This window comes from Adiantum capillus-veneris, chromosome 23 (assembly GCF_014529385.1).
Source record: "Adiantum capillus-veneris isolate H3 chromosome 23, ASM1452938v2, whole genome shotgun sequence".
Taxonomy (NCBI): Eukaryota; Viridiplantae; Streptophyta; class Polypodiopsida; order Polypodiales; family Pteridaceae; genus Adiantum; species Adiantum capillus-veneris.
The window spans coordinates 52,901,123-52,928,366 of NC_140953.1; the positions used below are offsets into that span (position 1 = coordinate 52,901,123).

Here is a 27,244-nt window from a genome sequence, read left to right on the forward strand (position 1 = left end):
GATCCAATTTTTGTAAAGGCAGTTTGTTGATGGCTTTTCAAAGCTTATTAACAAACCTTGCTTTAATTTCCCCAAAAGTGATATTTACATGCTTTATAGATTAAGTTTCTACAATAAATACATAAATCCCAAATAGAAGAGAAGTTGCAAATTTCTACTTCGTAAAATGCTTGTAGTGCTAGTGTATGCGCATGCACAAGTGGTGTGTCTTCTTGACACATTTATGTATGTGTGTGATGCATATCTAAGTTTAGCACACACACACACACACAAAGGGAGGTGTGTGATTCACACATCTATGCATGTCTATGTTTGCATTCATGTATGATACACATGACTAGACTCCATATAGCTAGAGATTTTTTATTTTCTATGGGGTTGGGTTTCATAGGTTCGATGAAAAATTGTGCAAGTTTCAAGGTTTCGCGGTTTCATACCACGAAACAAGTTTTTATGTCACGCTTTCTCAATGTGTAATTGCCCTTAAGCCTTGTCATAATAACAATCTAACAGCATGTTTGTTCAAGATATAAATATTATAGATCAAGCATTCTATATGATTATTTTGATACAATGGAGGTTGTATACATACAAAAGTGTCTGTGAACCAGTGCCAAAATCTGAAATCAGTTCACGCTGTCTCATAAATGAATTTTATATTTTCCATGACAGGAGAATCAAAGCATGAAAATGACTCAAATGCTGGTAAACTCTCATGAACCCTTTTGCAGCTTTAGAAGCTCTGATAATGTAACGACAGAAAATCCACGCTCCCTCAGTTTGGGCAACAAAATCCTCAAGGCCTGAGCCAAATCCAAAAAAAAAAGACTATTGAGCTCCAATGCCATCATAGTTAATAAACTTGTAGCACATTATCCAAGAATTTCACATCCAAAGTGCAAATACCACTTGCCATAACAGATGCAGGTAAAAGTCAGGAGTATTTGGCCTTCTGTACTCTTTCCCTGTTGTTTTATTGTAATGTATGTATCCTTGGCAATACCAGTTGGAAGCATGTAAGGAATAAAAATAGAGACTATTTATAGCCCAATGGCTATTTTCAAGGGTCTTCAAGATCCTTTCACTATTTTACAAAAATCAATTGTCAAAAAATTAGCCCAAATTATGAAATTTTCCAAATTTTGGCAAGATGAATTTGCCAAGAATACACTGAAAGTATCATTTTTGTCGAAAAATTTCAAAAGATTTTCCCCAAATCCTATACTTGTAGCTTCGTGATTTGCCAACCCATCTACACTTTCGTAGGGGTCTTATTTTTAAACCTGGTAGCATCTTCATTAAGGACTCTGCTGTACAAGGAGCTGATGAAGGCAAACAACTTCACATAGACTGCTCCCTGAGTCTCCCTCTTTTTCTCAGTCGTACTCTTCCATCCCCGACACTACAAGCTCATACCTTCCATTCACAATGATGCAATTCTATTATGATCACATTTCCTCCTCCTCTCACAAGACGGCAAGCAGAATGACAGGACATATTCTAATTACCATAGAGGCTGTGTCAACAATGAGTTCAAATGACCTAGGTTTAGGGTTTAGGGATTAGAATTTAGAATTTCCTCGTTTACTTTTTTATTAGGAGAGTACATCCAGTGTACATCAGTGCCTTGATTGAGGGAGTTCATTCATTGAGGCGCTTCTGCACCCACATTGGCAATTGCTCACCTTGTGGATCTGTAAAAAATAAGCTTGAACTTGGTATATGTGTCATCATTGGCTAAAACCAGCTCCTCTTTAACAGCTTTCTCAAGCCTTGGGTGGGCACATGGTAGGTTAAATCTCCAGAGAATCATGAGGTAGACCCTCCACCGAGTCTGGCTTAAGCCCATTTCTCCAGAGACTTCCTTATTAGCTTCTAAAGCAAAAAGGCTTTAGCCTTTGGCATATTACCAGCCACAAAATCGATGAATCTTTACAGGTTGTAAGCAACCATACCTATTACTAATTAAGCGGTACAAAGGAGCCACTCGCCAACGAGAAAAAATCAACAAGTGAGCCTTGCTAAATTGCATCCACCTTGGACGGTGATCACAATTCCATGCCCCTATGCTGTTTTAAAGTTTAGGGTCTTCCATGCCCCTGTGCTGTTTTAAAGTTTAGGGTCCCTCCCTCGCCTCTCCATCCTGGGAAACAGTGGGCAAGACATCAGGCTGGGGCCAGTGCCATCCATCGGTTGCGCGGTGGGTTGTGGGGGAGGGACTCTTCCACCTCAATGCCACCCATCATTGCTTCCATCGCCATGGCATGGCACTCTAACAGCATCACTCTTGCCAAGGGCATTTTAACTTTTCCCTCTCGCAGCCTCCCCGCCGTTGATGGAAACTTTAGAAACTCAAGATTGGTGCTACATAGAACTTCCTTGGAACTGTGTAGGATGGTATAGGGGTGCTATAAAACTGGATTAAAAAAAATTTAAGGTATCGTAATTTTTCTTGAGGCTGCCAGTTCCAAATAAACCTAGAGCTACTACTGAAATTGGACAAGAAAAATTTGAAATGTAGTAAGGCTGCTCGGAATAGATGCAATCGAGGTAAACTTCACAATGATACCAGTTTTAGGCTTAGTTCACCATACAAATCAAGCATGTGATTGTTGGGACAGGACAGAATGATTGAGTTTAGGGGTCAGCATGCTGATGGGGCCAATGGGGCGGCCGAGGCATACATGCTGACAAACTTCCATCAAGTTTTCTGGAGACAATTTAGAATCATCTAGGCCTCCATGTGAAGACCATGCAAGTCACCTACAAAAATATATGTATCCAAATGCCAATTGGTTGTGGCTAAGTCTACCTAAGCCCTTTCCTAACTGTCCATGGTTACTAAACCTAGGCTTGGGTTTCATGATTGACTCTTCTCATTCAGGAGCCTTTCAAAAGGGTCCAGATGTTCAGATGTGGGCAGGGAGGGCATTCTCAAACTTGGTTGTGTGTAAAAAAGTGAATGAATAACTGAGATTCATATCCAGGAGATCTTTTGTTCGTTGAACCCAAATGGGATAATTACCTTTGGAATCTAAGATACCAAGGCCCGTTCCTTCGATCTCGGCCCTCGGTTTTCCATAATTGCAAGATTACACTGGTATCTGATGTCAGTTTACGCCATTTCACTCCTAAGTTTTTCAGCAAGCATCTCTAGAAAAAGGCATGCCGCATATTCACCTTTTAGAATGATAACCTTAGCTACCAATATACTACTGAGCACAAGAATTATCTTTTGTAGAAAGATGCGGCATTTTCTAGTTTTACAAAAGATTCACTGAACCTATTCATAGTCCTAATCACCGCATTTTTTGGTGAATATATAACTGCCTATCACTGTGAGTTTGGGTATGCAAACATGCAGCTTGCTTCATTGATAAATTATTATTCTTAACGTCATTACACAGGAGACTTGCAGATCAAGAACCTTAGCAGTTTGTAATCTTTGTGGCGCTCGATCATGCAATATTATGATGTCTCCATAGTGAACCTGAGAAAGGTTTCCAGTGCAAGTACAGGTTGGTCAGAGATGTGCATTAAAAAAAGGCGGGAAGCTTTTGTACATCTCATATTACATATTCATACTTACCCTCCACAAAAGATACTTGGCAATATTTTCCCCTTGACTGGTAAATAAAGTGTCCAGGGGGAACAAGGAACCAAGTGCCGTCCTGTATCCATGACGTTCTGCAACATGCAGCATTTTCTCCGTAAAAAATCCATGGCCCTGCAAATAACAAGGTGAAGGTCAGTTGCCATTTTTAAGCAAAACAAGAGAAAAGTACTCATATGAGGCTCTTAAATGAAATGACCCATTTACAAACTAAAATACTAAAGAAACTTTCAATCATTCAATGCTTCACATGCAAAAGTCAAATGTATGCCTAACTCCCTTCTTCACTAAGGCTTATTTTAGAAAGCTGAAAAAAACCTTTCTGTGAAATGGAGGGTAATTAATGACCTGGACTGCCACAAGAAGCTCAACAAATATTTGCCAACAAGAAAAACAAACTTTGATTGGATTGGTAAATTAAACATAGGCAATATTTAAGTCAAAACTTTGAAGACTTTACTGCTACAAGTAAGATCGAGCAGAAACAAAGAAAGAAACATCTCTTAAAGGCCAAATAGCCCATGAGACCAGAAGAAGGTACCGCCGATGATATCTCTCAGCATAAAATGGAACAAAATAAGAAGCATCACCCCACTTCAAGTCCTCACACTTTGTAAAAGAGATAGATCCATAGTCTGTTAATTATACAAAACTTGTAGAAAACACCTCCTTTGCATATACATCATGCGACTGCAATCCCGCTCTACAATGGTACACGGCCAAAGCCCCTCATATCCTTGTATTCCTCGAATTCTTTGGTGTCTTTGACAAGGGTTGCTCTCTAAGAGTCATGGTTCCTTTCATGGTCCACACAATCAGTAAGGAATCGAACCGCATGCTTTCCATCCCTGCACCTTATCCTAGTATAAGTTGATCCATCATCCATCACCTTTGTTTCCATATGAGTAGCAGTGATGTATGGCTTCCCAAGGATAAGAGGATATGTAGACATCTCATCCATCACCTTTGTTTCCATACGAGTAGCAGTAATGTATGGCCGCTCAGGATATGTAGACATCTCTAATACAAAGAAGTTTTGGTCATCTTTTACGTCCACTATAGTCACCTTCACATTTGGACAAGCTCCATATAGCTCCCTTGATGAGTTATTCGATGCACAAACATGATTTATATCTATTGGCCATTTTCTTTTTTGATATAGTCTTTGACATGAGGTTAATCTCTAGCCCATGATCTATTAGTACAATGTATAGCTCTTCTAAGTCTCCCACTTTTACCAGGGTCTCAATAGTTGCCCTTGCCCCCATGACTCTTAAGAGTAATAACTCGTTGTGAGTGGTCTCAACTTCATCTTCATCATCCAAGAAGTGAACTTCTTTTACTCCTCCTGTAAACTTGTAACATCTAACAATATTTTTATTACTTTGTTTACCATAAATCTGTACAACTTGTGCATTTAAAGTTTCTCCTTCACCCTGTATAATGTACATGGATAGCCTCAATAAGAGACTGCCTCTTTCTTTTCATAATGTCAATGGTTTCTTCATGAAATTCCCGCTTTGCTATGCGAAGGACCTCATCCAAGGTAAATTTAACCTTACTGTTCAAAATCCTCTCTTCCAAAACCTTTTTGGATCTTTTGCTACCTCTATATCAGATTCAAGATTGTAAGTTGGACCTTTGCTTTAGCTTTTGTCGTTTCCTTCTTCTTTTCTTTAGAATCTTCTTACATAGGTACCTCACGTGTAGGCATCTCTTGTGGAGAAGCTAATCTAGGAGGCATTGTGTCATTTCTTCCTCCACTAATTGTAGCCCTGTTTGAAGATCCTTCATCCCCATTCTCACGCCTAATTTCTCTTCAACAATGGCCTCATTGGTTTGACATTTGGCAATGTATGCATGCACTGACAAAGAATCCGTAGGATCATAACAACTTGTTTCTAGCCGAATGCAATCTCTAGCTTCATGCAAAACCTCTTTAGTAATTTTACCCTTCATAGCAGATTCTATTACACATGGCCATAATTCTCCAATATCATTAGATACTTCTTCTCCAACGGTCCAACCTTGACTCCTTTCTGCTCAATACGTTCTACCTTCAGCCCATAGGCGGATGCCTCAACCATTGAGATGGCATGGCTAGTAGCCATGTCCTCTACTAGCTTCTTCATCCCCCCCCCCCCCCCCCCCCCCCCCCAGCTTGAGCAACGAAGGCATTGTTGTTGATGTGGGATTTTGAGCCATTCTTAGCTATTGTTGGGTCATTTTTGACAATTTTATGGCCATTTTTAACCCAAAAAATGACCTTTCTTTTTTGCAAAAAGCCCAAATGAGCTAGGAAAAATCCCTAAATTTGTGGAAACATTCCCTTGGGCTCAAATTGCACGTTGAACCTCCACTTTCTACTTGTCAAGCACTTTGGATACATCTTTTACAGCTACACATCAAACCTGCTATTTTTGGACGAGATCGCCTGCATTGGACTTTCTAGGTAAGACGAGCGTCCCACTTCCGAACATTTAACATTTGTACATTGCTAAACCATGTTAATCATGTTTTAAGAAGAGAAAACATGCCATGATGCCACGCCCAGGGTTATGACACCCTAGTAAGGTATGTACACGACAACAACTATAGCATCCCTTTTTGCATATATCACACTATGCATTATAGCACTTGCTTCCACATATCACAAAGCATTAAGAGTGAGATAGATATTTTATTTTTACATTATGCATGTGCCACGGCACGACAGCGCTCTCTCATGATAGAAGAGGACATTGAATGCGCTACGGAGAGGAAAATCAATGAATCAGTGAAGCATTTGAGACACTCACAAAAGGGACAAAAGTCCCGAATCTTTTCCCGGCTATCTAGGACGACAATCTACTTTTGAAGAACTTGGAGAGAAGGGGTCTAGAAAGAAACACTTCAAAGACAACACTAGCCTTTGTTGTTCTTCTCCTCCTCCCTCCTCCAATAAGGACGACCAACAGGAGTTGAGGAAGTAGAAACATAAAAAGAGAAAATTCAAATACAACTAAAAGAATTATCGTCGTTCTATATCGACACTACCTGCCTTTGACAAAAAGAGGAATCACCTGATTCGGCAGGTACCAAAGTACAACTTTGTACACAAAGGGTAAGTAGAATTCAAGGGTGGGGGCAAAGTATAAAGTTCGACATTGTTTCCAGCCACAAGCATACCCACCAAGCATTGTCATTCATACAGCAGTTTCACACTGCTTTCTCTAGAGGCAACTTCACTAAAGCCTCCCAGGTGTTGCATCCCACCTAAAAGGGAAGCGACTTGGTGGTCTACACTTTTACTTCATGGAAAGCGTCTCGAAACCAGGTAAAATTCAAGAAGAAGTATTTGTCTATTTGGCTGACTTCCCAGTTTGAAGCCGATGTTTTACGGCTTGGAATCATTTGCGTATGAAGGAAGAAGACACTATCTCCACTTACAATCAGAGATATTGGGATACACTTTTACAAGTGACTTCTTTCAGAAAAGTCTCTTTGAAAGATAAAATGAAATGGTATTGTTGCAGTCTACGTAAAGAGATTTGAAGATACTATCTGAAGCAGAGGTCTTCAAGTATACACGCCTCATAGAACATGCTATATGGACAGTTTCTCATTGAGAATAGGAGCACTAACGTATACTACAAGTGAGCCAGTGACCAAAATTGTGGAGAAAGAAGCAAAAGGGACAAAATGAAATCCAAAAGGTTGATGCAAAAGAAGAAATCTACCACTCCTCAAATGTTTGCCGAGTAGATGGCGGAAGACTACAAGCAAGGAAAGTTCTTCAGATGTGGAGAAACAAGACATATCTTAGCCAAGTATTCTTAGCTAAGAAGCGGGAGAAGAATGAAGACAAATCATCGGAAACATCGAAAGTGGAAGAGGAGCGAGCCAAGAAAGAGAAAATCAAGGCCAGACTTGTTCCAAAATTCATGGGGACACCTAAGGATCACATTGAGCCCATTGCGAAGACAGGCCTTCACAAGATGGCCAGTGTGTTTGCATATGAAGCACTGGTTCGGGAGTCCCGAATACTCCACGCTCTAGTAGAGTGAGATGCCACTCACCCTAAGGAGGACTACCTTCGAGAGAATGAGGGTATCCCGAACCAAAACACGCATTGTAGGTATGTCTGTAGCCTTGGCAGCGACTGAAGCTACCGTGCGTGGGGTCTCCAAGACTGTCCCAACCTCGGAACCAATCCTAGATAAAAGCAAGAGGTACTCTCTCCTTAGGCCAGGGAAGCAGACCGAAAGCAAACTTTTTCATCGACAAGAACATTAGAAGTTGGGTCAAACCATGGCACCACTGTCGAAAATGAGCCTCGAGTACTCGTATGGCCAACGGGCTCATCAAAATGAACTTGGAAGCCATCTCGAGAGTCTCAAACTCGATCTAGTAGTAACCACGCCCAAGGAGCTATATGTCAATGATCTTCCCCACCTCTGCAAGAAGACAAGCTTGGAGGAGGTCATGCACCTCGCCTCTGTTGGGCCCGGTGCCGATAACCTTGCAGATGATAGAGGTGGCTTGAAGGTGCTCCACCTTTGTTGCAAGGCTTGCTTGCTCCGTCGGTTTGGTGGGGGTTGGGTTTTTTTTTTTTGGGGGGGGGGGGGGATATATAGCGTGAAGGGGGCACAGCAGCAGCAAGCGACCTCTCATTGTGTGTCTTTCTTGCTAGAACAGTGGGGTTACTGCACAGGACATTAAAAAGGCAACATGCAGGTTGCCAGGAATAGGATTACAATATAATCCATACCAATGTTTCCTTGTTGCTATCCTCAATGGCCACCGTACTTGTGGATTCGTAACACCATTGTGGTGCATCAATGCTTGTTTTCTTTGGTGTTTTGCATAAAGCTGCAGTTCTTTCAAAATAAACAAAACTCAACCTAACCTCCATGTTTGTGTCGCCTTCCATCCCATTTCCTCCCTCAAATAAAATACATCATGGCCAACAAAATCTGGGTTCCCCGTCTCAAAGACGTGCCAAGCCTAAACAAATAAACATTCCCCTTGTCTGGCAAGAGCTATGTTTTTCTAGTGTTGACAAAGTACAAAACCATAAAATACTTGCATACCAGCTTCCTAATTCACCCATGAGTTGATTAGGACAATTTCTGCAAAACCATTTATAACTTACAGGTCGAAACCATTTAATCTTGCGATCATGATTGTCCTCAAAATAAAGATCGTTTAACCTCCTGTCCACTGACAACAATTGCTCTTCAAACTCTTCCTGTAACAAGGTAATCAAGGGAACATACAACGGAAGGTAAGCATTATGAAAATTTCAAAGATGTAGTTAAAGAAACGTGTCGAGTAAAACCAGGCGAATAACAAAAGTTTATGGATTTGTGATTACAAGAGGAAGCCGCCAACTCGCAACATCATGCATAGTATGATTGCCAACCTCATGCCCTACAAAAGAAATGAACACAATCTTTTCATCAATTGATTCTTTCCTACTGTAACAAACCATTAAAACAACTCACCTCCTCCACATTCACTTCTTTTTTATCACACCTGCTACTAACAAGGCCTGACACTCATCAAAAACAAAAAAGCCCATGATAAATCATATAACCAAGCAAGGCCACTAACATGAAAGGATCTTGCCCAGCTAACTTGAATAATACCCTGTATGCCCTGTTTTGAATGCTCATTTGAGCACAATATAACCAGCCTTCAGCACCTTCAGGAGCAGTATGAGAGACTCTAGCCCTATAGCAGCCTTAAACTCAGCACAACCAGCAAATAACACCTGAACATCAGAAATTCAATTGGAGATTTGAGACGAAACTTGGACCCTGCTCCCCCTTCAAAGAGGAGGTCATCATGAGATGAGACAAGAGGTCAATGGTGCCCCTGAGCTGATTCTTACTGAAACAGCAATGAGCTGAAAAACTATTAAATAATACCTGCTATTCACTCCCACACACAACACCCAAGGCTTCAACATGAGAGGGAACAAAAGAAAGAAAGAAAGGAAGGAAAAAAGAAAAAAAGGTAAAATTGAGGTCTCATAGAGGCCCAAAAAATCTGGCTTGGAGACAAACCACATACAACTGTCTATTGAATCCACACTCAATGCAATAATGCATTCCTATATAATACACGGCCAATGTCTCCATCTAGTGGTAATGGATGCGTGTTGTATATCATACATCTGAGATCCCTCTGTAAAGACTTGTAGGATGGCTTCAAGATCAATGGGCTGCTGTTACAAGTATTTCAGTTCCTGAACTATGGGCCTCTCACCATTTCAGCAGAGATTAAAATAAATTACAGGCCTCAATGGCATTTCCCTTTTGGTGCACTATACAATTACAGGTGTTCTATTCCTTGGCAGAATTGTAAATATGCATAATAAGCGCTCATGCAGACTACCATCTTCAACGCAGAAGGCTATCAAGGGTCGTCCCATGGTGACCAGAAAAGCGTTCCATGAATCTTTTGCCTGATAAAATGACAGTAGGAATCATTTGTTGGAGTCTCCTGCCAAAATGAGGCGGTCTTGGTGATCTTTCCAGTAGAACAATCTTGATCTAATTTCTCGTCATATGCCCCTTTCCACCTTGTTTCCTACAGTAGCTTCTTTGAGCATCTGCAGGATTCTATGTAGATATGCCGGGTAACGCTTCCTAAGTACATTGTCATGGGAAATGGGACTCTCTTATACACCAGAAGTCATGCTAGCAATTAAACCTCAAAAGATCAAGTGCTAGTGGTCCAAGGTACATTGAAAATGCTTTTGGATCAAAAATTGTAAATAAATTGCTCCAAACAACTGATTTTGGCCTATTACCCTTTCATAATGTTTCTGTGCTTCAAAGCAAAACAAAGATTCATGGGTTGTGTCATCATCGTTAATGATCATTAGTTCTAGCTTAATAAAGCTCTCTTTCAGATTTTATAAACTTGAAGTATCTCTTCAAATCCGCACCTTCACTATATATCTGTCGCACAATCTCTGGACATCTATCCATGTTACTCCCAATGATGAACCATGTTGCTTTGCAGTCATTTTCCTTCAAAATTTCTAGAATCTGATTCAAACGACCGATCACAATGAGCCTAAGGTAACAGCCTGCATACATGGAAAAAATTCAGCTTTCATAAAACTAATACAGTTTGGACCTTGGTAAATTACAAACAAATGCCCTATTCACAATTGCACACAAATTCAAGATGTTTTACAGACAGCACTGGGCTCTGAACAATAAATGTCCTATTCACACGGGCAATTGACCATCGTGCAAACAAAAGACAACTTCTTAGATCTTGTAAAAAATGGTAATAAATTGTACTAGAATGTAAGAAGACAATATGTAATATCAATAACTGAGCCTCCAAATTTTGCATTTACACCCACAAGTGAGAAAAAGGTCATTGCAGCCCACTGTTTGATGATGGATGCATAAGCATGATCAAAATACATTAAGCCCCAAGTTAACATGCAACAGAAAACAACTGTGGTAAAAGAGTTCTTGACAGTCTCCTTGAGATGCGTTCATTGCAACCTGGTTATCAGCTGTTACCACAGCAACAATAGCACAACACCTTACCACTGACTGGACCTTCAATCTGCCCAAAATGATAAGTCTTTTCTTTGTGCAATATCTTGATCTTTGAGGTCAGCTTCTCCCTGCAAGACGGCAATCATGCCCTTGACAGTCTCCTCTACTTTTTGCTCCAAATCATCCTTGAGCAAAACCATGTAATGGCATATCCAACATTTATGTGCCACTTTAATGATTTGCAAAGCTTTTGATTATATGCCGGCCAATCACATGTACAAACAGTTGTAAACCGTTCATTTTTTAGTGGACCTTGGGCACTGTTCCAAGGGTGGGTTTGCATTCAAAACATTTAAAGCTACCAGGAAGTCTTGATTTCACAAATTTCCTTGCGCTTACATGGCCCTGTGCGGATTGAGGTCCCTCAAAGAGACACATAAAGTCATCAATCCACAAGAGATTGTAGTGGGAGAATCAACTACCCCCATACATGAGGAAAAGAGGGGTATACCATGCAAGTCAATCAAGCTTCTGAAGAAGTGGCTTAGTTTTCGGCAAACCAAACAAAGTGTTGCGTTTGATTTTTACCTCATAACTATTGCCATTAGTAAAGGCAAGAGTTTTACCAATGCACCACACTGAGAATGAAAAAACATCTTAGCATCAATGTCATTGATTTCATGGCAATGAAGAAGCTACTCTTCGGAGGGTTAATGCCCCTTTTATTTGTACCCCATATATCATATTTGTAGCTTTTCTATTTTCATTGACACTTTGCTATGAGTTAGTACTAGCTTGAAGTTACCTCAGGTGTAATATCGTCATGGGGTCCATCATCAATAGTCAGAGCAACAACCGGATCTGTGAATAGGAATCAAAAAAATTACAACAAATAATCATCTCCTGATGCAATTGAAGTAAAAAAGGGTAAAGAACACATCACCTCTTGTTGGTTGGAAAAACAACACATTTGGCCACCGCTTTTGGGCACATCTCACTGCCCATTTGGGTTGCATAGCTAAGCTGTGACACATTACACAACCGATTAGTTGCCACATATCCATTCCCAGCAACTAGCATACGAGAGAAAACAATGATCTATTTGTTTGCACGAAATTGAGTTTAGATGAAATTTGTATTCCTCTTAACAATCTCATATGCTCCTAGGTTGCCTTGGAACGAACCATCCCTGGGACAATGATTAGTGAAGTAGTCAAAGCTTTAATACCAATGTCAAATGCATGATTGTGAGCAGCTCTAGTTTTTTCACAACCAAAAATCCCTTCTTTACTTGGAAGTTGGTCCTCATTAGTTCTCCTTCGCTTTACAAAGTAGAAATGAAATGAAATGAAATGAAATGTTATATTAAACATCTTCAAAAGGCCAAAATGACCTATGAGACCAAACTGATACAATCTTGGTGGATCTAATACAATGTCTAGGTACACACTAAAAAGTGAAGTAATATAAAAAATAAAATCATCAGGATGCCCGGCATCGGGCGTTGTCCGAGAATGTATTGCATCGGTCGCTGAAGAGCATTGTCAATGTCCGCCTCTATAAATAGTAGTTTTGGACATCTCCCATGTCGTGCTAGAATAGCCATGCTCCTCTCGTGGAGCCTCCGTCGATGTCGTGGTCGGCCTCGTAGACGTGGGCACCAAGCTCTCCCGAGCTCAATGGCTCTTTCAACTAATATAACTCTGGTATAGGTGGGCTTTAAAGTCTGCTGTGAAGCTTGCTCATTTGACTACCGAGTCTCTGCTCTAAAGAAGGCAGTGATCTCCCTCTGTGAATGGAAGATGTCAGAAACCATATAACTTCGAGCAAAAATTTTCTTGAAAGCTTGCCAAGTCCTTGGAGTGTGCGACTTGGTAGCTGTAGACATCAACATCTGCATGGCACTACTTTTGAGAAAAACAATGACTTGAAACAAATCTTGGATCCTTCTCTTGCAAGTGATCTTAGCGGCTTATGCCTTATAAGACATGAGCGGTGAAGACGGGAGCGCACCCGATGTGTGATGAAGTAAGGGTGGGAGTGGCTAGTAAGTCCGGGGTTGGAGCGCGAAGCTAAAATTTCCAATAAGCTTTGGAAGTGCAATCTTGCTCTGTCTGCTCTTTGGTAGGACCGGTATGCTTTCAAAAAAGCACACCCCTGATGCTCTGATACCACTGTCACAAGATGGTCACCACATGCCAATAGAAAACAACAGACTGAACAGACTTTTAGCACTTCAATAACAACTAAACTGAAAGAGAGAAACGACACACGACACGGAGTGGCGGAATTCCACCCCAGAGAGTATTGGCCCCAAACCTTGGCGCCCCTTTCGGTATTTCTTTATATTGTATCAACTCAGTACAAGCCCATACTCCAGACTCTACACCTTCTCCAAAGAATGAGCCCTAGCCTCATTTTAAAGGCCCTAGGCCCAAAAGCAGTTTTACATGAAAAGCCTTCAAACTCAAAATCTTCTGGTCCAAAAGCAATGCCAAAAAGCTGCCAGAGTAAATGACGAAATTCCGTACAGCTGCCACGTTAGAAGTCAGCGTAAAACGCGGAAATCCGTACAGTCTGCCACGTTATCATGTGAGTGCAATTTCCCGAAACCCGTACAATCTGCCACGTCAGCAGGCCATCAAGAATTGCGGGTTCATCTTCTACTACTTCTACCTCTTCACTTAGGGTTTAGGCCCCTCGGCCATGATCAGCAAGTTGGCTCCATTCTTCAGGGCTTGACACGTCATCAGTTTGTGACACTCGCGGCTGCACAAGCGTTTGAACGCTTGTAGGGACCACGGCCAAGAGTCTCCTGTCACCAGCGTGTGACTACTATCTATCCTTTTTGTTGATTTCTTTCTTATTATTTATTCATTTTCACTTTTTGGAAACACCCCTCGGGAAATCTAACTGCCCTGCATTGCATAGCTAGTGTGGAACTGTTCAGAGGGAGTCCAGGCCTGAGGGCAAGAGAGCACTAAGGTTGGACAAGGACTATGGTTAGCCAAAGTGGGGTCATTGACTAGCCAAAGTGGAATCCTTTGCTATAGAGGCTACATTTCAGTTCTGGGTGTAGCTGCAGTGTACAAAGGGGGTCAGATGACCTAGAAAGATACAATGGCAGCATCTCCTAAAATTTAGGGAACTGCTATTTTGGGACCTAAAAATGTGTTCGCATCATTACCTCCGGTATGACTAGGGGAACATTTTACAACTCTCCCACGAAGTCAACTGGGCAACCGGTCAGGATGTTTTTAAGCGGCAAACCCGAAACGGGAAAATGCTTGTAAATGTGCCAAGTGGCACATTTCTGTGCACTTTCCTCATGCATGAAGAGGGGGCGCTGATTTTAGAGAGGAGAGGGCTCAGTTTCAGCCTGTCAAGCAGATTGAGAGCTTCAATGGAGTGCTTGCTTACCTCTTATGTACAGTGCGGTGCCAGGAGTGATGCCCTGCACGCTACGCATTGCCCTCTCTCTCCCCTATGGCAGTATGTTATGCCCCTCTAGTGGGCTTTTCATTTGACCAATGTACAGTTGTGTGGGTTCATGCGCGATTGCCGAGGCAAGAGCCTCTTGCACAAGTACTGGATTAGCTAGCGGCTAATCATCCGCAGGTACAAGTGATTCGGAGAGGTTTCACGTGCGAAATCTCGTCCGATTCAAAAGGGCAAGTAGCCCTACAGGTGCAAGAGCTCGAGGGCTTGCTACTGATGCGATTGGCACGCAAAACGAAGCCCGAAACAGTGAATTACAGCCTGCTGTGTATTTTTGCAGGTTTAGGGTTTTGGCTCTAAACGGACCCTAATACCCCCAGGAGGTTCGGGGACGCGAGGGGACCACTGTACAAGTGATGTGGCGCATTTTCAGGGCAGAAAACAGAGAATTCAGCGTGCTGCAGATTCTCGCCAGGTTTTGCAAAGTGTCCGTATGCGTCGGGAAAGTCATCCAATGCGTGGGAATACTGACTGTGAAGGGTCCTAGTACAGTTATGCTGCCGAAATCAAGCCAGAACAGTTGAAATTCAGCCAAGGTTGTGCGGGGTAGCTTGTAGGGAACCACAGCGTTTATTCCCTCTTTTAAAGAATTAAGAAATACCGAAAGGGGCGCCTATTTAGGGGCCAATCTGGTGTCGGTCTTCTCATACACGTGCAATCTAGCAGCCTGTATCCCTTTCCCCTTTGTTGTGTCTTGAAAGTACAAGTAAAGTGGGCGACAAATTAAATGGGTGAAAGCAAATAAAGTTTAAGTCTAAGGTCTACCGCCCTTTGAACAGGCCGGTTTCATCTCCCCATCAGCAAGATTAAATCACTTTTTCCCATAGAAGTGAGCCTTGGTCAGTTTGGGCTTGAAGACACAGGGGATCATAGACCAGACACGGGGAATTGCAATTATGGCTGACAGACCAGATGATGTGACTGAAGAGGTTTCCTCTTCGCAAGATCAACAGACACATGAAGTGGGTGAGTCTTCAAGACCACCACAGACGGATGATGATATATTCAAGTCCCAGTTGGCTACTGCTGTGGCTATGTTCACACAAGTAATGCAGAACCCGAGGTTTTTAGCCTTTCTGCAACCTCCTCTTCCGTCTCAGCAAGTTGGGTCATTGAATAATATTCAAAAGCCTGTTAAGGCTCAAGCACAGGTGATTCATACTGCAGAGTCAATGGAAACACCTGTACACTTGACGGAGAATATGCCCTCCATAACCTGTGCCTAAGGTGCAAGAACAGGTGGCTGAAATGCCAGTCTTTCAAGCTGTACCAGTTCAGCCAATCACCTTTCAACAGTCTATAGCTGGTTCTAATGGGCAGGGAAGCAACCTATAGGCTATGCAACAAGTCTTCCCACCACCTTCAGTACACCCTGGCTATTTTGGAGGTGGATCGGTATTCCAGAGCATGGCTGGTCATGCACCTGGAAATCAGTTTTATACGCCAGGAACAGTGTTCAGGGATGCTCAAACAATGATACCTAACCCCATGTATGGTGTCACGGGCATGTTACCAGGGTTTCAAAGCATTCAGGGCCAATTTGGGATGCCACAGGCAAATTTTGGTATGGCTGGAATTACAAATCAACAGCCAAATATGGCATTTCCAGGTCAACTTAATAGCGGTCAAGGAACACAGATGAACCCTAACAGTGTTCCCATGTTTCAGTCACTTCCATATGACAACTTAACGTCGCTGGAGAGGCCAACTCCGTACAAAGAAGGTGGCAAAGGTGTGACATTCACGACCTTTACAGGGTTTGATGACAGGAAGAAGGCTCTCTCATTCCTCCAGCAGTTTGACAAGGCCTATGCACGGGGAAACTTTACAGAGGCTTCAAAGGTCCGCAAGGCAGCCACTTTCTTGATAGGGAATGCGGGACAATGGTGGACAACTTTATTGCTTCAAGGGCAAGCTCCGTCCACATGGATTTACTTCAAGCAGATTTTTGCAGCAGCATGGTTATCTGATGACTTTGAAGCAGATGTCATGACAGAATGGCACCAGCTTAATGCTGCCACTTGCAAGAATCTGGATGACTACAATCAGAAGTTTTGGAAAGCTCTACTTCCAGTAACTTCCTATAGGTTTGTGCCATTGACAGAACAGATTGAAAAATACTGTTGTGGCCTACCCAAAGGATTGAGAAAGTACTGCACGAAGACCAAAGTCACTACTTTGACGCAGCTCATCGAGGTAGCAAACACTGGCAATGGTTTTCTCAAGGGAGAAGATTGTGAATTTAATACTGGCGTCAAAGAAGGATCAGCCAAGAAAAATTCAGCGAAGAAGTACGTTCCCAATGAGGTTCCTAAAGGGACTCAAGAGCCAGCCAACGCAGGGAAAGGCAAAGCTACGGCTGAATCAGAAGACCAGCAAAGAAAAGGAAAAGACGTTTTCCTCGCAAGTCGGAAGAGCAAAAGAAGGTCCTGAGGTCAGAGAACAAATTCTTTATCTGTGAGCAGCCTGGCCACATTGCTTACAATTGTCCTCAAAAGAAAAGGCCAACTGATTCTGAAGACAAGGAGGACAGGAAAGGAAAGAGGCCCATGGCTGGTCTAGTGCCAGATATGGTGGGCGACAAGCCAAATTCAGATGCAAGTGAGCTTTGCAGAGCATGGGGAAAGGTCAGGGATCAAACAGTGCTTATCTTCTTTGATCCAGGTGCCAAAGCCAACTTCATTTCCCCAGAATTGGCTTCAAAGTTGGGAATCAGACCTGAAGAGATGGGGTATACAGCAAAGGCAGGTTTGGCATGTCCTGGCCATACAGAGGCTGTGACACCCATCATCGGAAAGTTGTGCCTACATATCCAGTCCTATGTAGATGTTGAAGAATTTTACATCATGCCACTGGACGTATGTGATGTGTTGCTAGGTATTCCTTGGTTGTTTCGTGTACAGGGAATCATGGATGCCTACAACAAAAAGATCACTGTACAGAGCAGGGGAAAGACTCACATTCTGGATGTAAAGCTTAAAGGGGAGTCCATTCCCACTGTATCAGCTTCTGCTATTACTTCTGTAATGAAAAAGCATCTTTCTGCGTACTTGGTTTTTGCACGTGAAGTGTCAGATTGTGATGAATCAAATTTATCTGTGTTAGATAAAGAAAGGTCAATGTTTTTACAACAATATAGTGACTTTTTTCCGATTCATTACCGTCTCAATTACCGCCAGAGAGACCCGAGGACCATGCGATAGATTTGGTGCCATGCAGTAGCCCACCAAATAAGCCTCCATACAGGGTTAGTGCGGCTCAGTAGAAAGAGATAATGAGCCAAGTACAGGAGCTATTAGAAAAGGGGTTGATTCAGCCCAGTTCATCTCCATTCTGTTCTCCAGTGTTGTTGGTGCAGAAAAAGGATGGCTCATGGCGTATGTGCATCGACTACCGTGCACTGAACAAGAATACCATCAAGAATAGGTTCCCTATATCTAGAATTGATGATATTCTGGACAAATTAGAAGGAGCAGCTATGTTTAGCAGGATAGATCTAAAGAGTGGGTACCATCAGATCCGCATTAGATCAAAGGATGTGCACAAGACTGCTCTTAGAATTACGTTTGGCCTTTACGAATTTCTAGTGATGCCCTTTGGTCTCACAAATGCTCCTGCTACGTTCAATAGGATGATGGACATAATTTTCCATCCACACCAGCACTTTGTTGGTACATTCTTTGATGACATGATAGTCTACTCAAAGAATGAAGAGGAGCATAGGCATCACTTGGCCATTGTGTTCAAAGAGCTACGCAGGCATAGGTTGCTCATCAATGCAAAGAAAAGTGAATTTTTTCTGGAAGAGATTCACTTTCTGGGACACATTGTCTCAAAGGATGGTGTCAGAATGGATCCTGCAAAAGTTGAACGATCAAGTCATGGCCAGATTTGAAGACGGTGCACGATGTCCGAAGCTTCTTGGGACTATGCTCCTATTACAGAAGGTTTATCCGAAATTTCGCTGAGATTGATTCACCTTTACATGCTCTTCAAAAGAAGGCAGTCACCTTTAAATGGACACAGAAAGAGATTTCAGCTTTTAATCTTTTAAAGGGAAAGATGACTTCAGATCCAGTCATTGTGTTGCCAGATCTTAGGAAGTCATTTGTGGTCCAGTGTGACGCCTACGGTAGTGCATTGGTGCAGTGCTAATGCAAGATGGCAGGGTAGTAGCCTATGAGAGTAGAATCTTGCAAGGGCCAGAAAAGACTATGCAAGTCTATGAAAAAGAACTGCAGGTCGTGATTCATGCGCTCTTAAGTTGGAAACACTACCTGCTAGGTGTAGATTTCGTTGTCCAAACGGATCATCAGACCTTGCGATACTTCTTGACACAGGCAAAGTTATCTGAGAAGCATATGCGATGGGCAAATATCTTGTCCATGTTCCATTTTCAGATTGTGCATGTGGAAGGCAAGAAGAGCGTTGTGGCTGATGCCTTGTCAAGGAAGCCACAAATTTCAGCTGCGTCAATTCCTTATCATCATGAACTTGATGATATGAGGGAATAGTATGCAAATGATGAAGATTTTGCAAGGGTCTTCGAGCAGCTAATGGATGGACAATGTCATGAACACTATTTTCTCAAAGATGGGTTCATGATGATGCATGGCAGATTGTGTGTCACAAAGCCATTGCGACGCAAAGTTATGGAAGAGAGTCATGTCCCACCGTATGCACGGCATCGTGGTATCAATGCTACAGTTAAAGCAGTTGAGACATTCTTCTACTGGTCTACATTGAGAAGAGATGTGGATGCCTTTGTGCGAGAATGCCTAATATGCCAGAAGGTCAAGTTTGACAGGCAAAAGGCACCAGGGTTATTGCAACCACTGCCTATTCCAGATAAACCATGGGAAAGTATTGCTATGGATTTTATCTTTGATCTTCCGAGAATGCAAATAGGAAACGATGGTATTTGGACCATCATTTGCAGATTCAGCAAGCAGGCTCATTTTATTCCTGTCAGGAAGAAGATAAAACCAGATCAGATGGCACGCTTGTTTATGAGCAATATTTTCAAGTATCATGGCATGCCACAGTCGATCGTTAGCGACCGTGATCCACGCATGACAAGTTTGTTCTGGAGAGGCTTGTTTGAGAATATGACACCACGCTCAAATTCTCTTCGTCATTTCATCCTCAAACAGATGGGCAATCAAAAGAGGCAAATTCTACTGTCCTAGATCTGCTGAAGTGCTATGTATCTGAGCATAAAGGAAAGTGGGAGCAGTATTTGCCATTGGTGGAGTATGCATACAATAATACAGTGCATTCATCAACTGGCAAGGCACCTTTTGAGATAGTTGAAGGTGGCAAGAAAGTTCCTCCCATACTGCATACAAAGGACAAGATATTGGAAGCAGATAAGTATGTTCAGGACATGGATGAAATATACAAGAAGGTCAAAGTGGCCTTAGAAAAGACTCAGGCAAAGCAAAAGAAAGCAGCTGATCGTCACCGTCGTGAAGTGGTATTTTCACTTGGTGATTGGGTGCTTCTACCCTTTGAAAAGGCAAGGTTAAAGAAGATGAAGGGCAAGGAAAGACTGTTTCCAAAGCTCAGCATGCGTTACTATGGGCCTTTTCAAGTATGCGACATAATCAATGATGTTGCATATAGGCTGAAATTGCCTGAGAGTTGGAAGATTCACAATGCGTTTCATGTGAGTCTTCTCAGACCCTATGTGGGTGATGTGCCAGAAGATATGCCAGCTGAAGATCAGCCGGAAGTCGAGGAACTTGACGAGATCTTGGTCCCGGAACAGATTTTGGCACATAAAGAAAGAAAAGTGAAAGGCAAGGTTGCTAGGCGTTACTTGGTGAAGTTCAGAAACTATCCACCAATGGATGCTAAGTGGATGGAAGAAGGTGAACTTGCAGAGTCACCAATTGTCTTATCACTTTACCTTGAAGCCTTCGATTTGCAACCTACCTTGACCCCTTAAGTTTCAAAGCTACATGGATTGTCAGTGTGACAATGGCTTCTGAAAGAAATGATGTACATGGTATTTAAAGTGAGCTCAAATCAAGTACATGTTACATCAATGTTAGAGCTGTACAGATTGTCAGTTTGGCAATTGCTCTTATGGAAAGTCCAAAAGTTTGGTTAGTGCTATAGAAGTGAGTATTTCTTGTCAGTTTGTCGAGGATACAGTAATTGCTTCTATTAAAGGGTACATGTGTAACTGCATTCTTAAACTGTCGGTTTGGGTATGCTTGAAAGTGTTACTGGATCCAACGTGTACTAAAAGATAGTGGAAAAATGCCTAGCTACCATTTTGCAATTGGAAAGTTAATGACTCAAAGCAATCGCAGAGTGCGAAGCTACCACTATGTCATTGGGACAGCGTTCACACGCAGGCAATACATGTGTCGACGAGGTGTTGAATACACAAGGGTTGACAATGAGCATGTATGCGTCGTACATGTGTCGACAGGTGTTGAATACACCAGTGTTGACTGTGAGCATGTACGACATAGATGCAAACGAGGACGTTCGAGATTTCAAGAGGGGGGTATGTCACCAACGTGTGACTACTATCTATCCTTTTTGTTGATTTCTTTCTTATTATTTATTCATTTTCACTTTTTGGAAACACCCCTCGGAAAATCTAACTGCCCTACATTGCATAGCTAGTGTGGAACTGTTCAGAGGGAGTCCAAGCCTGAGGGCAAGAGAGCACTAAGGTTGGACAAGGACTATGGTTAGCCAAAGTGGGGTCATTGACTAGCCAAAGTGAAATCCTTTGCTACAGAGGCTACATTTCAATTCTGGATGTAGCTGCAGTGTACAAAGGGGGTCAGATTACCTAGAAAGATACAATGGCAGCATCTCCTAAGATTTCGGGAACTGCTATTTTGGGACCTGAAAATGTGTTCGCGTCATTACCTCCGGTATGTCTAGGGGAACATTTTACAACTCTGCCGCGAAGTCAATTGGGCAACCGGTCAGGATATTTTTAAGCGGAAAACCCGAAACGGGAAAATGCTTGTAAATGTGCCAAGTGGCACATTTCTGTGCACTTTCCTCATGCATGAAGAGGGGGCACTGATTTTAGAGAGGAGAGGGCTCATTTTTAGCCTGTCAACAGATTGAGAGCTTCAATGGAGTGCTTGCTTACCTCTTATGTACAGTGCGGTGCCAGGAGTGATGCCCTGCACGCTACGCATTGCCCTCTCTCTCCCCTATGGCAGTATGGTATGCCCCTCTAGTGGGCTTTTCATTTGACCAATGTACATTTGTGTGGGTTCATGCGCGATTGCCGAGGCAAGAGCCTCTTGCACAGGTACTGGATTAGCTAGCGGCTAATCCTCCGCAAGTACAGGTGATTCGGAGAGGTTTCATGTGCAAAATCTCGTCCGATTCAAAAGGGCAAGTAGAGCTCGAGGACTTGCTTCTGATGTGATTGGCACGCAAACGGAGCCTGAAACAGTGAATTACAGCCTGCTGTGTATTTTTGCAGGTTTAGGGTTTTGACCCTAAACGGACCCTAATATCCCAGGAGGTTCGAGGATGCGAGGGGACCGCTGTACATGTGATGTGGCGCATTTTCAGGGCAGAAAGCAGAGAATTCAGCGTGCTGCAGATTCTCGCCAGGTTTTGCAAAGTGTCCATATGCGTCGGGAAAATCATCCAATGCGTGGGAATACTGACTGTGAAGGGTCCTAGTACAGTTATGCTGCCGAAATCAGACCAGAACAATTGAAATTCAGCCAAGGTTGTGCGGGCAGCTTGTAGGGAACCACAGCGTTTATTCCCTCTTTTAAAGAATAAAGAAATACCGAACGGGGCGCCTATTTAGGGGCCAATCTGGTGTCTGTCTTCTCATACAGGTGCAATCTAGCAGCGTGTATCCCTTTCCCCTTTGTTGTGTCTTGAAAGTACAGGTAAAGTGGGCGACAAATTAAATGGGTGAAAGCAAATAAAGTTTAAGTCTAAGGTCTACCGCCTGAACAAGCCGGTTTCATCTCCCCATCCGTCGGGCCACCTCCAGATGCCACCAAGGTGTTGTCATAGTTCTTGGCGAACTTGTAGATGTCCTCTAGCAAAGTGACGGGATTCGGCAATACCTCGTCCTCGTAAGCCGGTGGTAATCCAAACAAATAAAGCATCTGCAGTATAACCTACAGATTTTCCAAGGCTTTCGTCTTGTGGACGAAGTCCTTGAATTCTTGTGTGTCAGCGTCCAGTGTTTTCTTACCCATCTCCAACTTGAACAGCTTCTTGAAGCACTCGATCTTATCGACTTGCACAAAGCAAGCGCAAAAGACCATCTGGAAGTCTGCCCAAGTGGTTGGCTTAGGTCGTAACCCAGCCCACCATGCATATGCCTCGCCTTGGAGCATGATTTGTATCTAACTAATGCACTAGGCATCAATAAAATGATACAAATCAAAGTAGGCCGTCCATTTCGCCAACCATGAGTCGATGGCGGTCTCCTCACATTCCTTCTTTTCCCCTTTGAAGGGGTCGCGATGGAACTGAAGAGGCAAAGTGCTCATGGCCGCAGGCGAAAACGGGACTTGCGTGGCATGTAAGTCCCCAAGTTGCCTCTGCATCTTTGCTAACTGCTGCTGCAGTATAGCGACGAGAGATGCATCGGAGGCAGAAGTCGGGGGGGACAAAGCCCGTGTGTGTGTGTGTGTGTGTGTGGAATCGAGAGGAGAAAGAGGCGCCTCCTCCATGGGTTGATGCGTGCTAGCGACGCCATTCTCGTGCGGAGAAGCATCGTGTGACACCATGGCACTAAGGAAAAGAGAGTATGCAGGAGTATGCAGCAGAGGGTGAGAAGAAGAGGAAGAGAGAGAGCTCGGCGTGTTGCTAAATGGACTATTTTCTTATTTTCTCGAGTAATTTCTTTTTATTGAAATTAGGAAATTTAAAGATGTGCACTTGAACCGTAAGGTTAGGAACTGTAGATCTACTGGAATTATTAAAAGCCATTAGAAACAGAAAACTCTGATGGGTGATATTAAGCATCGCGAAGGGGTTTTTCCGTTAGTTCGGTAGGAGAGACCGGGAAACGAATATTCCTGATGCGTCACGTGATGGGGTGACGGAAGCATTGGAAGGGAATATCTCGTTGGTCTGGCTGGAAACTTGAACTGGAAAGAGGAATACGCGTAAAGACACAAGCACAAGAATAAAGATGGGTTCTGAGAAGCTTTTCTTAAAAATCGGAATCTTTTAACGAGTTTTCCGGGAAGAGCAAACGCTTTCCCGCGAGGAATCTATGTCTGCATTGCATTTGTAATGTGGTTGCATCCTTGAACGCCTGGGAAATGCTGTGAAAGGCATTGTTTTTTACTTATAAGGTTTTATTGAGTTTTTGGGCAGGTTCATACCAATTTTAAAACATGCGGCCACCCACTTCATAAGTGGGCGGCAACTTAGAGAATTCAATACAGTATCTAAATCTTCTCCCAAGAAGAAAACTCCTACTACTTCCCTACATACTACTAAAGAGAAGCCCCAATTCAAGAGGGATAACCACAGACGTCACCGCAAGATACGGATTTTCAAATCCGGTGACAAGGATGTGAAGTTTGATAAGTACGAAAGACGGAGAGATATCTCCGAGGCACTGTCTTTCATCACGCAATTCGAAGTTGCTTTTGCCAACGGAAACTTCACTGAAAAATCCAAGTTGCGTCATGTTAGGATGCATCTCAGGGAGACTGCAAGCAACTGGTGGCTAGCCAAAATTCTAGAAGGTACTCAAGCCAAAACCTGGGCTCAATTCAAAGCTGAATTCTATGAACAAATTCTTCCACCTGATTTCGAGAAGGACATCCAGAAGGAATGAGACTAGCCCGCCCAGAAGGAACAAGAGAAAGTCGCGGCTTATGTTGACAAGTTTTGGTCGGTCCTTCTGAAAGTTACACCTTTCATGAAGATTTCCGACGAGGAAAAGATGCGAAAGTTTGAAGCAGGTCTTCAACCACCGGAAGAGCATGAAGGTGTACCCACACGACACCCTTCAACGGATGATGGAGTCGGCAATCATTGCCGAGGACTTACATTCCACTGGTACCCCCAGACAGATGGAACATAGCACATACCGTGCAAGGCAAAGAGCGGTCCATGATGACCATGGCAACCAAGGCCAAAAGCGTTTTCCAGAGGACCCCGATGAGCCTAAGAAGCCAAAGGGTACCGGAAAACGGTAAGTATCTCACGCCGAACCAAGTACAAACCTTCAAAGAACAAGAAAGATGCTGCTACTGTGGTGAAAAAGGACATATGAAGCCCGACTGGCCTGTTCGGTAGCAACGGCAAGACCAAGCATCTTCAAAGAAGGAACAATCGAAGAAGGAACCCGCTCCACCGAGCTTGAATTCCATTCCTGATGTGCAAGGGAATACTGAAACCGAGAAAGGAAAGCGCCATCTCCTTAGCTCCTTAAAGGCTAGGGATTTGTGAATAACCAGCGGCTGTTGATCCTCTACGACCCTGGATCGACGGACAACTTCATCTCACTGGAAACTGCAGAACGCTTGGGCCTTACACCGGCTCAGCTTGGAACTCCGATTACTTCCGGATTGGCATTCGAGGGGTTGACCACCAATGCAACTCCCGTGCAAGGACAACTCAATCTCCGGATTGGTGAATATAAGGACCGCGAATGCTTTTTGATGGCACCTATTGGGGGATGTGATATCATCTTGGGTATGCCATGGCACTACCATATGCAACCGGTCCCAAATTATGTAGAAAAGACCCTCTCTTTTAAGCATGAGGGCAAGAACATTAAATTTTTTGTTGATACAGGGGTTTGGCTATTCCCTATTGTAAGCCATATCTCCATTAAGAAGGAAATAAAGAAGTGCGTTTCTGCTTACTTGATTTTTGCACGTGAAAGAGATAAAACTAATGAGGGTTCGCTCTCTAGTTTGGAAATTAAACGTTTTCAATTTCTTAAAAAGTATAAAGATTGTTTCACGGATACTCTACCGGACAAGCTTCCTCTGGAACGTCTGGAAGATCATCGCATTGATCTCGTACCAGGTAGCTCTTCCCCAAACCTACCCCCTTATCGGGTTAGTCTTGCTCAGCAAGAGAAAATTTTGAAGCAAGTCAACGAGCTTTTGGAAAAAGGTCTAGTACGACCAAGTACTTCGCCTTACTGCTCTCCAGTTCTACTGGTGCAGAAGAAAGACGGCACGTTTCGAATGTGCATAGATTATCGATCTCTAAACAAGATCACTATCAAGAATCGATTTCCGATACCCCGGATTGATGATATTCTCGATAAGTTGCAAGAAGCAAGCATCTTTAGTCGCATTGACTTAAAAAGCGGGTATCATCAGATACGCATAGCCCCTGAAGATGTCCATAAGACTTCCTTTCGCACAACTTTTGGACTTTATGAATTTTTGGTAATGCCGTTTGGTTTGACCAATGCTCTTGCTACATTCAATCGAATGATGGATCGAATTTTCAGCCCACACCGAGCTTTCACAGGAGTGTTCTTTGATGACATACTCGTCTTTTCAAAGAGCGAGGAGGAACATCGGAAGCACTTGGATATAGTGTTTCACGAATTGCAAAAGCATGAGTTACATGTGAATGCAAAGAAGAGTGAGTTTTTCCTCACTGAGATACACTATCTTGGCCATATAGTCTCACACAACCAAGTGAAAATGGATCCCGCAAAGATCCAAGTCGTGCAAGATTGGCCAACTCCCACTACGGTGCATGATGTACGAAGTTTTTTGGGATTGTGTTCTTACTATCGGAGGTTTATCCGAGGCTTGCTCAAGTAGCAGGACCACTTCATGACCCAACAACAAAAAAGATCCCTTTCAAGTGGGGATCGAGACAACAAGGTGCCTTTGGTAGGCTAAAGTACTTATTAAGCCATGGACCTATTTTCATAGTACCAGACTTAAGGAAACCATTCGAGGTTCATTGCGATGCTTCAGGTGATTGCATCAGTGCAGTGCTTAACCAAGAAGCCCATACAATGGCTTATGAAAGTAGACGATAAGGATGCAGAATTGCATGCCTCAATCTATGAGAAGGAACTTATGGTTGTGATCCACGCCTTGTCTACCTGGAAGCATTATCGTTTAGGAGCAGATTTTGTGATCAAAATTGATCACCAGAGTTTGCGGTATTTTCTTACGCAACGAAAATTATCTGAGAAGTAAATGAAATGGGCCAACTTTTTGTCCATGTGTCACGAGGACTTGGCAGTTATTAACCATGTCACAGAGATGTGGCAACTGCTAACCTTGGTTGTTGGTTTCTTTCCAATGGGGTTTATTTTATTTGTTTGAGACCCTCATTTTGAAGTAGCAAACGGTCGGACATTGTATGGCCAATGTGAACGGTAGATTCATCCACAGACGGGAAGTGGTCGGCACTGGAATTCGTATGGTAAGAGGATGTCTAGGCTCAGAGCAAGATCATAAAGGTCCCCCCGTCGCACTTAGCAGCAAGTTGGTGGATACTAGAAAGTGAACTCAATTAAGGCGTAAAGTCAAGGTGTGACTACCAACTGAAAGTATCCAATACTTGGGTCACATTGCACTATTGGATGCGGTCCCAATGAGGATAGATGGTCAGAAGACCAGTGGGAGCCCAACGGAAGCATCTCCTAAAATTTAGGGAA

At 43.0% G+C, this 27,244-nt stretch overlaps 1 protein-coding gene across 1 annotated transcript in view; it reads right to left on the reverse strand.

The window, feature by feature from the left end:
* Nucleotides 1-517: 517 nt before the first annotated feature.
* The window catches only part of LOC147427786 (uncharacterized), a 71,260-nt gene continuing 44,533 nt past the window's right edge, over nt 518-27,244 (reverse strand). The window contains exons 2-9 of the mRNA XM_086497324.1: nt 12,068-12,147; nt 11,930-11,985; nt 10,551-10,653; nt 8,970-9,025; nt 8,748-8,843; nt 3,590-3,727; nt 3,428-3,490; nt 518-803 (exon numbers count right to left, since the gene is read on the reverse strand). Of these exons, the coding sequence (XP_086353450.1) occupies nt 714-803; nt 3,428-3,490; nt 3,590-3,727; nt 8,748-8,843; nt 8,970-9,025; nt 10,551-10,653; nt 11,930-11,985; nt 12,068-12,147 (682 nt within the window). The 3' untranslated portion in view covers nt 518-713. The remainder of the gene's footprint in view (nt 804-3,427; nt 3,491-3,589; nt 3,728-8,747; nt 8,844-8,969; nt 9,026-10,550; nt 10,654-11,929; nt 11,986-12,067; nt 12,148-27,244) is intronic.